This window comes from Rhododendron vialii, chromosome 4a (genome assembly GCF_030253575.1).
Source record: "Rhododendron vialii isolate Sample 1 chromosome 4a, ASM3025357v1".
Lineage (NCBI taxonomy): Eukaryota > Viridiplantae > Streptophyta > Magnoliopsida > Ericales > Ericaceae > Rhododendron > Rhododendron vialii.
The window spans coordinates 31,171,521-31,187,064 of NC_080560.1; the positions used below are offsets into that span (position 1 = coordinate 31,171,521).

Here is a 15,544-nt window from a genome sequence, read left to right on the forward strand (position 1 = left end):
AAACTCACATAATTTGCTTGTGCATGCATGAGCAGGAGTGCGAACGTGAATTCATATTTAAAAAACATTTTAAACTATTGAAATTTGTTAGAGTGAATTGAGAGCGCAAGTACATAAGGAGGGTTGAGAGCCAATGATTATGCGACTTAGGTCCTATCCAACATATTCCAAGTAATTGTTATTGCATTATACCAGAATTGCCGTGAAAATGTCTTTCGAGTAAAAAATGAAAATAAATGCCAAGACGAAACATTAGCACTTGCTAAAACGAAAAACTTGGCAAATCAAACAAAATGGAGTAAACAATATGAACGAACCATTTCATAATGAAGCACAATCAGACCCCCGGTCCTCTCTGGTCCTTTTTTGGATGTCCTGTTCAGGTCATTTTAGGGCCTTTTCCAAGTTCTTTTTGATGATCGAGACGTTTGATATTCTAGACATTGTCGAGAACATAAGACACATCAAATTCATGTTAATTGCAAATCATTTAAATTTTTTTTGAACATGTTTATCTAAAAAAACAGATTTAGAAAACAATGGATTAGAATTTTTTTTCTAGAGATAAACATGTTTCGAGAACGCATAAAACAATATCCAATTAGCATGAATTTCCGCGTTACTAATGTTCTCGACAAGATTTAAAATTTTAATAGCTCTGATTATCAAAACAAACTTGACAAGGGCTCGGAAACGACCCGAATAGGAGCAGCGTATATTTGTACATATCAATTCTCACTGTTGTTGCTAGCTATTCACTTCGCAGAATAATTGCACACAAATTTACTCACATTCACATTGAGGTCCATACATATTATACCTTCAGTGTGTAGACTCCACCAGAAAATGTGAGTATGTGTGTAAAATACATGTGCAAGTGTTCGTGGTTAAATAATAATTGCTACATAGTATATTTATACGTATCTCTCTTTTTTTTCTGTAAATATATTAATATTTATACATATCTCTACTGTTTGTTCAGAAATTTTCTTTATTTTTATTTTTCTTTCCAAACAAACCCTACTTCTAAACCCTCCGCTTCTCTCCACGAAGTCGGACTGCAAAAAGTCGACCTCATCGGAAACTTCTCACAGATCATTCCATTCCGAACCCTACAACACTGAATATTGAAGAGAGAGAGAGAGAGAGAGAGAGAGAGAGAGAGAGAGAGAGAGAGAGATGTCATTCAGATCGAGGGAAATGATGAAGAAGATAATGAAGAAGATCGGAGGGGAGAGCAATTTGGGTCCTGGAGTGAAGGAATCACTGGAGAAATGCATACCCAAAAGCAAAGTCGTCATGGGTAGAGCCCAACGCGGCCTCTTCGCCGGCCGTCACATTCAGTTCGGCAACCGCGTCAGCGAAGACGGTGGCAACAAGTATGTTATATGTTTGCGTTTTTGTTGGTTTCTCATGATTCCGACCAGCGTTTGTCTAATTCGATTGTTTAGTTTGTTGGTAATTGAAGCGGTGCTTCTGTTTCTGAGTGTCAATTTCTATTATTTTTATATGTTGGTAATTACAGTAGAAAATTTTTCTGGCTGTGCGTTTTTTAATCCTTTAAAATCCATTAGCTTATTGATAGAGTTGCAAAATTGAAATGGAAAACGGTACTGTTTGATTGATTGAATCGCCAATAATTAACCTGCTGTTCAGCAGGTAACTAACTGCTTAAGCAGCAATCTTTCTAGAAGTTGAATGGGGAACAAAAATTTAGATCACTATTATTCTTTATGTGGCTTCTAGCATTACAAGCTTTCCGTCAACGATAAATGGCTCTGCAAAGAGGAGAAGGTTGCAACCTATGACTACAAGTATAGTAGCAAAGGGGTTTTTCAAGAAGACTTAAGTTCAGGTAGTTTTGTGTGAAACAGTTGGTGTTGATATAGAGAGTTTTGTTCCACTCTCTCACACCCATCGGTTCTTCATATGAGGTCTCCCTTGAGACTTCTCCTTCTATTTTGTTTCTCTTTCTCAAGTATCAAAACCAACCCGTCTTGTTGTGTTGTTATGTTCCATCTTAGCTATGTTATTTTTCACACACCCATATACATGTGTATGTCTGTTACCCATCTTGCTGTGTTGTACTAATGAGCATCAAAGAGTAAGCAGACCATGTGGAAAAGCTAGTCTCAACATGTACATAAAAAAAAGCCTGTAGGACATAATATAGGCTACACCATTCGTGGAAGACCATATGCATGCGAAACTAGCCCCGCTACATCTTAAATGGAAGACTCAATGCATTGCAAGACAAGCTAGGACCACACTCTACTACTCATTTTCCAACTTGCAATGTTTAAGAAGATGATTAACCATTTCATCACATATACAAAGGCAACACCAATAGACTATAAACCGGTATCCTCTGATTTGATTATCAATTGTCAAAATTCTTTTCAAAAGTGGCCCTGCCCACTACAAGGAAAAAAAAAAATCTTAGGAGGAGCCCCAGCTGACCATACTCCTTTCCACAGGAAATTTCCACCACTAGTGACAAGTGAAGCGCGACCATAGGACTCACCTCAAAATTTCCACCCTTCTAACCACCCCACTGCACGATATTATCCCCCCATCCCACTCCTCAAAGATCGTAAAACAAGCCAAGAAGATCAGATAGAAAATTAGCTCTCCATTTCAGCTCACTGCCAGAAGCTTTAGAAAGGCCTTTACCTGATTTGCATGATTGGAGTTGGCAGTATCTTTTGAGTAAGAACAAGATTTGTAAAAAATGTAGCTTCTAGTATGCAAAACTATAATTGGAAGTTCGAATAACAGTGTTTGGTTCTTTAACAAGTGTTTCAAAGCATGTCAAGGTATGTTTACCCACTAGCCCTCTAATTAAAAAAACTATCTTGATTTGTTTGGTTTATGCTGCACTGCATTTGAGTAGGCTTAATCAACGGCTGGTTTTCTGTGATGTTTGGAAATTTGAAAAATTCCCGCGTTTAAGAAAACACAGCACTTATATACATTTATGCATACACATAGACATTACAACGACGCAATGAAAGGAGGAGTTAATGGGTAAAATGCATTCATCGACACTTTTTGTCAATGCTTGACTGAGATTCTCATGCACCTTAACTCATACAAGCAAAGCGCTGGGGTATTGCTGTTGTAGTTAATATTGTGTCCTTGACCGGCTTGAAAAGTTTGGTTCTTGTCTGACTTGAAAAGCTCCATTTATGGAAGCGCTTGAGAAATGTTTTGGGGAAAGGATGATAGAGGATCTGGAATGGTAGAACGTTTCAGAGAAACTATTCACTCTCCACAATCAATTATCAATTGACGCTGAATAACAAGAAGAGGAGAGAGAGCACAAGTGAAAATCCAGAGAGGAGAAGTTAAACAAACTACAGAAGGGTGGCAGCCACCATAGTCATCTTTGTAGCATCAAAAACAACTTTACTTAGGAGGGAAACTAAGAAGTTACAGGAAAATCACCAGAGTTGTTGAATAAGAATACCATCGACGTCATTATTCTGGAGAGCTTAATCTACCCATGCACATTGCTAAATGGAAAGGTATGGATTTGATCAAATATAGAAGTTAGAAAGTTACTTACCGTCAGATTTTAGAATAATAGCAATCTGATGGAGAAAAAGAAAGAGGTAAAATTCCTCTCTATAGGACCATGTCCTGACAACTGTTTACAAATGCCCAAACCACATGACTAGTGCAGTTATAGGAAGCCTTAGGCCGATATTCCCTGTGATGCCCTACATCAGCTGGTTTCTTAAGTCTTGGGGAATAAATATAGTTTGGTTTGTGTAGATATGTACTGTTGGCCACAATGGAGATCTATATTATTGCACAACGTATAGGAACATATACACATAGAGGTGCTTGAGGTACTTAAATCTTTTAGGCTTTCAATTATTTTTTGGGTTCTAAGTTTACCTCGGTTCCCTTCAATTGTTGGTTATTTGCATTTCTTTCTTCCTATTCTTTTGTTTGACAAAGGAAATGGTTTGTCAAAATGATAGCTGCTATTGTACTTTGTAACTATAAACGAGAGTAATATGATTATTTAACCCAGCTTAATCTGTGAAACACATGCTATAGATGCTTCTGAGTTATGATCCTCCAATTTCTCCTGCCCTATTAGTTAATGATTGCTCCAAGATGTTTAATGGAGAAGGTTCGATGAGTTCTCCTAAATAAGATCACGTAGACATTTTTTCTGTTTGAATTTCCCTTCTTAAGCCAGTTGAATTCATTCAGAGCTGTGGTATGGCATAATTTGCCTGCGTTGTCAATGAAGATATGAAGGCATATATAGCTTTGAGGGAAGGTCTTTTGCCTTGAACGTTTGATGTTCAAAACTTGTTCCAGTGAACGCTCTGAATGGAAATTCATCAACTATATGCAGGATATAGGCTTCCCTTCAAACACAATGCATGGCATTTGATGTAGAACAGAATTACTGCCTTGTCGGATGGACTATTTTTCGGGGCAAAACAGTATATAGAAGGAAGCAATAGTCTGATGAGCTGTTAAATAGATTTAGAAAGATACCTAATATTTCCTTCCCTTGGCGCACACTTATACTCAATTAATGGATTTATTAACGGCGGAGGGAGGAAAGAAACTAATAAGATTTCAATCTCTGAGAAACAGAAACAGTACCAGTAAAAGTAGAATAGGTTAGGTCAAGAAAGAAACTAATAAGTTTCCCTAGTGAGATTCCATGGACGCGATTTTGTTGTTGATTTGTGGTTACTGTGCTCTTCCAGAAACACATAATGGAAGCACAGGTAGAAACTTTTCTCTCCCATTTCTTGCAACATACAACACGCCCTGATGGAAACCTAGTACCCATGGACTTGTAAGGAAGTTCAAATATAGCATTCCCATATTATAGTCCCACACCAACCTTAGTTTGGATATGTTTTCGCCTCATCGGTCATAATCAACTTAGGTTGCTAGGAGTTCAGAAAAGCAGTGTAGGGTGGCAATTTTGTCACTCCATGCATTCCGGAGCTATGTTGTACAAAACATTGATGCGATACCTTTGATCCACAACATTTGTTATGATGTCAAGTCTTCGATATGTTCCTTAATATGTAGTAAAACAACTCAGTGGAACCTATGGTTGCATATTTTCATACAGGGACGTTTAAATTAGAGTTACCAAAAAAGTTTAAATTTGTTCCATTGGAGGTTGTGTTGCTCATTTGCCTGTAAGTTCCATACGTATTAGCTGCTGTGGAAATTATTTTGGAGAGAGTTTTTTATCTTCTATGTTTTTGTGAAACTTTTGGCAGATGAGATTAGAAGTTATCAGCTTAAATTATAGACATTGATAAACTTACAAGGCCATTGTTCTTATATATTTTGTGCAATGGTGGGTCACAGGACAAGGAGAAACTGGAAACCCAACGTACAGGATAAGCGACTCTTCAGTTATATCCATGATCGGCACATCCGAGTAAAAGTCACAACCCACGCCCTACGATGCATAGACAAAGCAGGTGGGATCGATGAGTACTTGCTAAAGACACCATACCACAAGATGGACACAGAGATGGGTCTCTTCTGGAAAGCCAAGGTCGAGAAGATGTACGAAGAGATAGGGGAGATGGAGGTGGTTTTCTTTTCACCCGAAGACGAAGCCAAGTTTGAAGAGCAGTTTAAAGAACAAAAATTCGCTGAGAGGGCAGCTCGTAGGGAAGCAAGAAGAAAGATGTATGGATGGTCAGGGAAAGAGAAACAGATCGAGGAAGGAAGAGTAGGTGGTGAAGAGACGGATAGGGAGGAATCACATGGTGGTTTTCCTGAGCAGTTGGTTGCTAATTCTTGAGTGCAAGTTGTTCGGCTTTTTGTTAGCTTGTGTTTGGGACATTGATTTGTAGAGGCCAGAGGAAATTTTAACAAAATGAAGCGGAGAAGCAACGTTCCCATAGTGTTTTGCTCTTCGTTGGTGTATTTCTTCTCATATTCATTATCCGAACATAGCCTCGTTTCAATGTCAGATTATGCAGTTTTGTTAGCCTTTGTATGTCTATCTGATCTTGAAGTTAATCGTAGTGGTAGATGTGATACCTCGGATTGCTTTGATCCTCATTATACCAGTCTTTATTTTTTTCATCGGCAAAAGAAATTTTCATTATACCAGACTTGATAGCTCTCGCTTTCGTTCAGGAGGATGATTAAGGTTTTGTGTCTCGAGTAAATCTCAGGTCCATTTAGTTTCTTGTATCGTATATTGGAAATAATTGTTGGACTTCAGCTGGAGAGTAGTCTGAAGGAAGAGTAAAGAACTAAAGATATGAGCTTTGGTCTACATTTGAGCTTTGATTCTATAGATTTCAGTATAGGAGTTGTAGGATTCGGGCCAACTGTGACAATTCAGTACTCCAATTCTTTTCTCCGGCTAGCAGCCTCCGACCTAGGCCTTGCAGCAATTATTCAAATTTGACTGTGATAGCCCATAACTATTCGACAATTGGGATTATTACCACTAGGTACAGAAAATAAAATATATTTTCTATTAAGGTAAGATAGAATACTTAATTACCACTAGGTCCAGTTTTTACAAAATACATTTACCATTAATGGAAGCTATGGAGCACGGGTACCGGTATGCGGTACGGGTACGGGTACGGGAAACAGCAAAACCCCAAAAAAGTAGGGTACGGGTACGGCGGGGGTACGGCATAAATATATAAATATCTATATATATATATATATATATATATAATGTTTTTCTATTTTTTATTGCATAAAATGAAATATAAACCCATTTTACCAACAAAAAGCAAAATCAATACAAAATATGCATATCTACTGCATATCTATTAGTATTCAGAATTTCAGATACATATATACATATACATTACACATGCATACATTCGTACATATATACAAAGAGAAAGATTATTCCGATCGATAAAAAAAATATACAGAGAGATACGAAGAGAAGAGAGACAAAGAGAGAGAGGGACAAAGAGAGAGAGGGGTGTTTATAAATAACAAATAAATTACACAATAAACCCACATTTTATAAATATTTTTAAAAAAATCCCAAAAATTTTGAAAAAAATTTCATTTTGGGCTAAAACGTACCCTTGTCGTACCCGTCCCGTACCCTTGCCGTACCCAAAATTACCAAAAGTACCCGACACAATTTTGCCATACCCGGTACGTTTTTGCCGTACCCACGCCGTACCCGTACCCGTACCCGTACCCGGTACGCATACGGCGACATTTTCGAAGTACCCGTGCTTCATAGAATGGAAGTGTCACCCTAAGACACCCTAGGGTTTTAGGGTACCTTAAAACCTTAGGCTACCTTAGAGTTTTAGGATACCATAGAATTTTATGGTATCCTAGGGTTTTAGGGTGCCCTAGGATTCTAGGGTTTAGCGTACCCTAGGGTTTAAGTTTAGACGGTTTCATAGAGCCCTAGGGTTTAGGTTTAGGCACTTTCATAGGGGTTTTAGGATGCACTTGCCTATCATAGAGTTTTAGTGATTTAGGCATTTTCATAGGGTACCCTAGGGTTTAGACATTTTCATAGGATACCCTATGATTTAGACACTTTTATAGGATACCCCAAGGTTTGGGCACTTTCATAGGGTGCCCTAGGATTTAGGCACTTTCGGAGTTTAGAGTTTTAGGTACTTTCATAAGGTTTTAGTGTTTCATTAATTGGAGGTGACCTGATGGGAAATATTTTTTATTTTCTGTACGTAGTGGTAAAAAGTCCGACAATGGATCTAGCTAGGGTCATTAACTTATTTGTTAATTTGGCTAAAATTGAGAATTAATCGCCCAGCCCGTGAGGCAAGTATTGTTTTGATTCCATTTTATTTTAACCTAGTTCATTAGGTGACTGAACAAGCAGCACCCAAAATATCATTTTCATATGATATCAATTGATGTTATTTTTGAAATAAATTTATGTAGACTAAATGGATTTTGATCTTATGTTCTGTTCTCATTTTTTTAAAGAAAAATATGTTTTAAAATTAACGTAAGATACACATATTTTCTGGATGTTCTGTTCAAGTTGTTTTTGGGCATTTTCCAAGTTCGTATTGATGATCAAGACCTTTGACGTTCTAGACCTCGTCGAGAACATCAGGCACGCTAAATTTATGTTAATTGCATATCATTTAAATTTTTTTTGACACGTTTATCTAAAAAAACTGATTTGCAAAACATTGTATAAGAATATATTTTTCTAGAGATATGTATGTTTCGAGAACACATATCCAATTAGCATGAATTTTTGTGTCACTAACATTCTCCATGAGATCTAAAATTTTAACGGTTTCGATTATCAAAACAAACCTGAAAAGGGCTCAGAAACGACTCGAACAGGAGCACCACCGTAAAGGGATTATAGAGAGATCCCAGGAATCTATCAGGCCTTCTTTCACCGTTGGATCAAAGAAGAATCTAACGGCAGATAAAAGCCCTAATGTTTCTCCGTCCGTAGAGTTGGATTTGGAGCAGTACTTAACCGTAAAGACGCTGCTCTTTCTGCTTCCCTCTCTACCAGCTTGCTCTCCACGCCGTTTCTTGTGCGAGAAAGCTTCAATTCAGTCCAATACGGATCGATTTCTCTCTCTACAACTGACTGGTGAAAAGGTTCGATTGATATCAATTCTCACTGTTGCACTTCGCAGAATCTCCTATATTTATACGCATATCTGTACTGTCTTATTGTTCAGAAAATTGATCTAATTCGTTGTTTGAAGATATGAATCAATAGTTTCTTCATTTCTTCAGCCCTTTGGACTGAGGGATTTGACGAGAAAAGAAAAGAAATGATTAGAGTTTGTTGCCAAATCGCTCAGTTGGATTGAGTAATTTGGTGAGAAATGGAGAGTTAAGTACGAAAATGATTTTTCTTTAATTGGCTCCTCACCCTTCCTTATCACACCCTTCCTCACGGAAATTTTTCCAGTGCTGCGTGGATACCATGTGGTGCCTGCTCGGTGCATCTAAGCCGTCCATTGCGTTTTTGCATGGCTCGGATTTGGAGAGAGAAAAAGCATAGAGAAAGTGTTGGGGTGAGAGGAGAGAGAGGGTGATTTCTCCTCACTCCTTTCTCACAATCCAAAGGGGCTGTAGAAACCACCTGCCTTTTGGGATATCCATGTATATGTTGATGCCAAGTTTTGGTTTGTTTGCGTATTATCTCCTTTTTGTGGAGAGGTTGTGAATTTTGAGCTGGTTTAGATATTTGTTCATTACCATGGAATCTGATTGGTTCTACATTACTTGTTTCTATAGAATATGAAACTCCTAATATTTACTGCTTCGCGAGATATATTTCTTTTGAGTGTTTTGATATCTTTTCGGGTTACCATAGTCAGGCATTGCTGGATTTTGGAGTTGGATGATTCCATTGCATTTCTGGGAGTTTGTCTGCGAGACTTTTTTTAAGACATTAAGTGAATGAAAGTGTGGAGAGAGTCTCGAGAACCTACTTCTACTGTGTTCTTGTTCGGTTGTGTCAAATATGATAATATTGATTTTTGGTTGTTTCTCATGTTCTCTTTGTTGTGGAAAGAGGATGCTGTGATAGAACTATGCATGTAGTTGTTGCCTTGTTGGTCCTAAACTAATGGCTAGGGGGAATAACTAAATCCCTTAGCTTTATGCTGGTTTAATCCCAAGTTATGAATGGCCGCATGTATTGAATAGGTGTTATGGTGAACATACCAAAGATTGTATTTTGGATCTCATTCCATTATCCATCAGTCGGTTTGTTTCCTGTGTTGTGTCGGAATCGGATATAATGTGAGTGTTGGGGTTGTTACTTTGCTAAGAGTTCAATGTGGTTATAAATGGTTGTTTGCAGTTTGAAAGGAGAGTTAGTTTATTGTTAAATTGTATTGGTGCATCAACCTAAGTGGTAATCATGCATGGGTATGGAGTAGGCAAGGCATGCTATATTTGTTGTGTGTTGAGTCTGTTGACTGTGTTATTTCTCTTGGAGTGTTTATGGTTTCTTTGAAGTATTACACGTGCCAATGTCAGGGATGATTGTAAATGCTGAAGGCCGTTTTTTAAGCCCTTGTTTTTTGTTGGAGTATTAATTAAGTAATTTTCCAGTTTCATCGTTTTCCTTTTTTCTTCTGATATACTTGCCGTTTCTACAGACCTGCTCTTCCCATGTATATTCTAGTTAAATTTTAACTTCTATGTTGTTTGGATTTCAGCTTGCACCCAACTTTTATAATGGGTAAGGAGAAAGTTCACATCAACATTGTGGTTATTGGCCATGTCGACTCTGGGAAGTCAACCACCACTGGTCATTTGATCTACAAGCTTGGAGGTATTGACAAGCGTGTGATTGAGAGATTTGAGAAGGAAGCTGCTGAGATGAACAAACGTTCATTCAAATATGCCTGGGTGTTGGACAAGCTCAAGGCTGAACGGGAGCGTGGTATTACGATTGATATTGCTTTGTGGAAGTTTGAAACCACGAAATATTATTGCACGGTCATTGATGCCCCTGGTCATCGTGACTTTATCAAGAACATGATCACGGGTACCTCACAGGCTGACTGTGCAGTCCTTATCATTGACTCCACCACTGGTGGGTTTGAAGCTGGTATTTCCAAGGACGGTCAGACTCGTGAGCATGCGTTGCTGGCCTTCACCCTTGGTGTCAAGCAAATGATCTGCTGTTGCAATAAGGTAATTGGTGATTCCCCCCATGCTGCTCCCGTGATGGTTTTGGATAATTTTATGCTCCCATTGAGTGGCTGGGCATTTGAAGGTGTTCGATTATTGGCAACCAATATTTGTTTGGCTTGTTTAAGAAAGCCAGCTTGTTTGCTTTTTTCTGTTTTTTGTGTGTATGTGTCTCTTGGCTATTTTAGGACTAAAAAGGTGGCAAGTTTTGACTTGTTTGAAAAGGCAAAAATCCATGTAAGATAGTAGTGCAAACAAACCGCCTGAGCCAAAAAGCTTGAATTTAGATGTCCCAACTTAGCTATTCTGACAAAAAGAAATCCCAACAAGCCAAAGGTTGATTTTTAAGACATCCCACACAAAGTCTCATTTGCTAATTCTTGGAGCTGAGAAATTTCCTCGTTAATTACTTTCGGCTTTGGCAGGACATGATGTGGAGTTCCTATTTTAGCATTTGTAATGATGACAGGTGTCTTGCATATAAGAAAAAATGACGGTCATGGTTACTCATAGTAATTATTGCTGCTAACTTCTGGTGTTTTATTTCCTTGTAGATGGATGCAACAACCCCAAAGTATTCAAAGTCAAGGTTTGATGAAATTGTTAAGGAAGTATCTTCCTATCTCAAGAAGGTGGGTTATAACCCAGAGAAGATCCCCTTTGTCCCGATCTCAGGGTTTGAGGGTGATAACATGATCGAGAGGTCTACCAACCTCGACTGGTACAAGGGCCCAACCCTACTTGAGGCCCTTGACTTGATTTCGGAACCCAAAAGGCCCACGGAGAAGCCTCTTCGTCTCCCACTTCAGGACGTCTACAAGATCGGTGGCATTGGCACTGTCCCTGTGGGCCGTGTTGAGACAGGTGTCGTCAAGCCTGGCATGGTCGTAACGTTTGGCCCAACAGGCCTCACCACTGAAGTCAAGTCTGTGGAAATGCACCATGAGGCCCTTCAGGAGGCCCTACCAGGGGACAACGTTGGTTTCAATGTGAAAAATGTTGCTGTCAAGGATCTCAAGCGTGGGTTTGTGGCCTCAAATTCCAAGGACGATCCTGCTAAGGAAGCTGCCAACTTCACTTCCCAAGTTATTATCATGAACCATCCAGGTCAAATTGGAAACGGGTATGCCCCAGTTCTCGATTGCCACACCTGCCACATCGCGGTCAAGTTTTCTGAGATTTTGACGAAGATTGACCGAAGGTCTGGGAAGGAGCTTGAGAAAGAGCCCAAGTTTTTAAAGAATGGTGATGCTGGGTTTGTGAAGATGATCCCCACCAAGCCTATGGTGGTGGAGACTTTCTCTGAGTACCCGCCGCTCGGTCGTTTTGCCGTGAGGGACATGCGGCAAACAGTGGCCGTTGGTGTCATCAAGAGTGTCGAGAAGAAGGATCCAAGTGGGGCCAAGGTCACCAAGGCTGCTCAGAAGAAGAAATGACTGGTGGATTATTGTGAGGATTTGGTACTGAGAACAAAAGTGGAGTTTGTTTATGCTGTTTTATTAGGCTTACATAAGTTTTGTCGTGAATGTTTTGTTTGCTCTTTGTTGCTGTTCACTAGCCTCACTTGTGGGGACTGTGGTGGTGTTAAGCATTCAGGTGCCAGATCTGGGTGCTTGACAGGAAGTGGCAAATGATTTATTTTTTGTCACTTTCTTTTTGGTTTTGAGCAATGCCCTTGTTTTCTTGTTTTTGTTTTTTTTTTAAATTTTCGGTTAAAGTATATGAATTGTTACATTTGGATGCCCTTTGTTGCTATTAATCAATTTGTGTAACTTGAAGAGAAGTGTCTATTTCCAATTCGCATCCTGCCTGTACCACTTGAGCTTCTGCTGTCTTCTTTTTTGACACAAGACTTGCTGTCTGTCCAGTTTTTGTGTCAAGTATTTGAGAGCTGTAATTTTTTTTTTTTTTGAGTTCTCTGGATATTCATGTTATTGCTCATCTTAACCCTCCTGAAGATGGCATTCATTTTCAAGGTGCATTTTCCTCGGATACATGTGGTACATAATTATCCGACCTACGAGGGCTTGGGGCTTCCAGCAAGAGAGAAATCAATCTGTTCTCTTTCTTCCACAAATCCCTCCCAAGATCCAAGATCCAAACTAAACCAATTTTACTTTAGATCATTTCGTTTGGGAATTAGTTTTCGAACAGTTTGGTCTGTAAATAGTACCTTACTAGAAATTGATTTACTCCATGAGATCTTACCAACAATTCAAGGTGTCTGAATTTAATGAAAAATTAGCTTTTAGTATTTTCAAAGGAAGGAATCTCCGGGGAGTCAAATTCTGGTTTGGATTCAGATGATACTGAGACATTGGTTGATGAGAATTAGGAAGGAAGAAATTGGATCCTCTCCAACTTTAATTTGAACTAGACTGAATAGGACAATTCAAATCTGAGTCGTCCATTGTTATTATTAATGGTTTGGAGGGAATCCGAAACTCAATCAGGAACACCCCTTGTAACTTCTTTGTTGTGAGCATGAAATACCCTAACAATGAGGGGAGGGAATTAATATGAAACCAAGTTAAGATGATTGCCTTGGGTATACCATTGGAAGCAAATCCATCAATGATAAGGCTTGCTTTGGGATCTGACAAAAGAGGGCCCTACTTAAGCCAAATCCTTTTATTATACAGCAAATGGATATCAAATGTAGGGTCAAATTATGATCCTGCTCTAACAACTGGATCCAGGGAGATGGACTGTGTACCAAATAATTCACTTTAGTCACCCTCCACCATAATTGCACTAGTTAATCATCAATACCACAATAAAAACAGATTGGATTACACACATGTAATGATCTGTTTTCTGGTTGGTCTGCGCATGTTACTCTGGATGAAGGGTTTGCACTTTGAAACAAAAGAAAAGGATGTGGGTACAGACATGGGGTTTATACCCAAGCGTACAAATTACTTTGAGGCCGTCTCAGGCCCCACAAAGATGATCGAAATTGCTCATTTTTTTCAAAATATATTATTTAGGGTCTCTGTTAAAAATTAGCTCAATCGGATACAGTTAAAGGCATTTACGAAACATCAACTTTGTTTCATAATTTTCCTTACCAATATCTCATTGAACTGATTTTTTACAAGAATTATAAACAAAATATTTTAAACAAAATAAGCAACTTTATTCATCTTTGTGGGACCCGAGCCGAGCCCCAAGATGATTTGTACGCGCGGGTACAAATCCCAAATCTGTACCCATAGCAATGCTGAATATGGTGGGAGAACTATAGGGACCGACAGTCTTTATACCGAAATTGCACCGATGGATTAAGCACCCTATACACATCGGATGCTGTTGATTCCTGCGAAAGCCCCCTCATTTTTTTATTTTATAGAATTTTTGAACGCCTCAAATCAGCAATCCGGTGGCCGGAGATGACCCGGCGCGACCGTCAATTCGATTTCGGGTACTGTCGGTCCCTATAGCTTTATTGTGAAACCTATAGCTTTATTGTGAAATAAGATAGTTGGAGAAGAATTTTAGAAGTGTGCCTCACAAACAAATTATGTAACTGCTTGTTGAGTTGTTGTCCAATTCATGTACTTTTTTGTTACCAGTTACTGTAAATTTGTTTGTGTTTCAAAATACTACTTAAGATAGCTTCTTAGCTGAGGGTCTTGTCATAAGTGTTTCGATAATGACACATCCAAGGTGCATGCAGTTCTGATCAAAAAAAAGAAGAAGGTGCATGTAGTTAGTCAGAGTCAAGACTAGAGCAGTCAATGTACGGTTGGCTTCGATTTCCAAGAAGAAATGAAGATCGATCACCAAGATGGCAAGATCCTTCTTGGCAAAGTTGCCGGTTTTCACCTCCGACGTGATCAGCGGCGGATTTAGAAATTTCATACAAATGAGCCACCTTTCAAGCATGTTTTGAGTAAAAATACTTAAACAAAGTAGTGAATAACTTCAAGAAAAAATTAATAGATTATTTGTGTTTTTATATTTATAGTTTATTATATCTTATATTTAGTTGTGTAATAGGTGCAAAGGTATTTGTGGCTTTGTGGTACTATTACTACATAAGTCTCTGTTGGGCAGGATTCAACTTTTATAATTGGAAGTTTTGAAGAATTTTTTGTGTTTAAAGCATTTAAGCACATTTTAAAATAAAAAAAATAACTAATTTAAGAAGACAAAACAAATTGAAACTTAATTATTTTTACTCAATTCCCTTCTAATGTTAACCTCTTACTAGGAAAATAAACATAACTACTCACCAGTGTGCCACCGTGGCATTGACTTTAGTTAGTTTTTAATAGTAATTTTTATTACTACGTATTGTTTAGAAGGAACACTTTTTGATTAGTGATTAATTATCTAGTGATACTTTATGTGTTTGTGAACTAGATAAGCCCTTATATTTGTATTTAAAATGTTCAGAAAAGTTAGGTTTGTTAAAATGCCCTTTTCTTGTTTATTGTTTTATGTCGTTCAAAATATGTTTTTCTTGTTTATTTGTTTTATGTTGTTCAAAATATGTTTTTCTGTTTTCAGGTGGAGACCGGAGAGTATGATTTGTCGCAAAAAAAAAAAAACAACATTTGTTACGAAAAATTTACTTCATGCTGCAAAAAGCAACGATGAAAGGGATCCTTATACTTCACATTAGTGTGGCCTTAAGGGGAGAGTCTTTAAGGAGGAAAGCCGACATAGCCACCCCCGGTCAGATCCAAACCATTTTTTTTTTATTTGTTTTGCTTTTGAATGAAACGATATCATATTGTTTTTGGGTGTTACTATTTTTTAGGTATTTGTTTTGGGTTATATTATGTATGTTGATGGATTATTAATACATTAAAATGTATTCCTTTTTGGGTATTAAGGATAAATAACAGTAGAACAACGCATGCATCTTTTTTGTAGT

The 15,544-nt window shown here is 38.2% G+C and overlaps 2 protein-coding genes across 2 annotated transcripts; both read left to right on the top strand.

Moving 5' to 3' along the window:
- The first annotated feature begins 985 nt into the window (after positions 1-985).
- Positions 986-5,995, top strand: LOC131324777 (uncharacterized). The gene is made up of 2 exons (XM_058356888.1): positions 986-1,379; positions 5,362-5,995. Exons 1-2 carry the CDS (start codon positions 1,180-1,182, stop codon positions 5,804-5,806), a joined length of 645 nt encoding a protein of 214 aa, XP_058212871.1. The 5' UTR covers positions 986-1,179; the 3' UTR covers positions 5,807-5,995.
- Positions 5,996-8,449: 2,454 nt separating this feature from the next.
- On the top strand, positions 8,450-12,442 carry LOC131324774 (elongation factor 1-alpha-like). Its single transcript, XM_058356884.1, has 3 exons — positions 8,450-8,601; positions 10,182-10,662; positions 11,214-12,442. The coding sequence occupies exons 2-3, from the start codon at positions 10,201-10,203 to the stop codon at positions 12,093-12,095; spliced, it is 1,344 nt and encodes a 447-aa protein (XP_058212867.1). The 5' UTR covers positions 8,450-8,601; positions 10,182-10,200; the 3' UTR covers positions 12,096-12,442.
- The last annotated feature ends 3,102 nt before the right edge of the window (positions 12,443-15,544 follow it).

Bases quoted from the DNA above. Each gene is read 5' to 3' on its own strand.
- LOC131324777 (XM_058356888.1), top strand. From the start codon at position 1,180: ATGTCATTCAGATCGAGGGAAATGATGAAGAAGATAATGAAGAAGATC. The intron at 1,380-5,361 runs GTATGTTATATG...GGTGGGTCACAG, and splicing joins AGCGAAGACGGTGGCAACAA to GACAAGGAGAAACTGGAAAC.
- LOC131324774 (XM_058356884.1), top strand. From the start codon at position 10,201: ATGGGTAAGGAGAAAGTTCACATCAACATTGTGGTTATTGGCCATGTC. The intron at 10,663-11,213 runs GTAATTGGTGAT...ATTTCCTTGTAG, and splicing joins TGATCTGCTGTTGCAATAAG to ATGGATGCAACAACCCCAAA.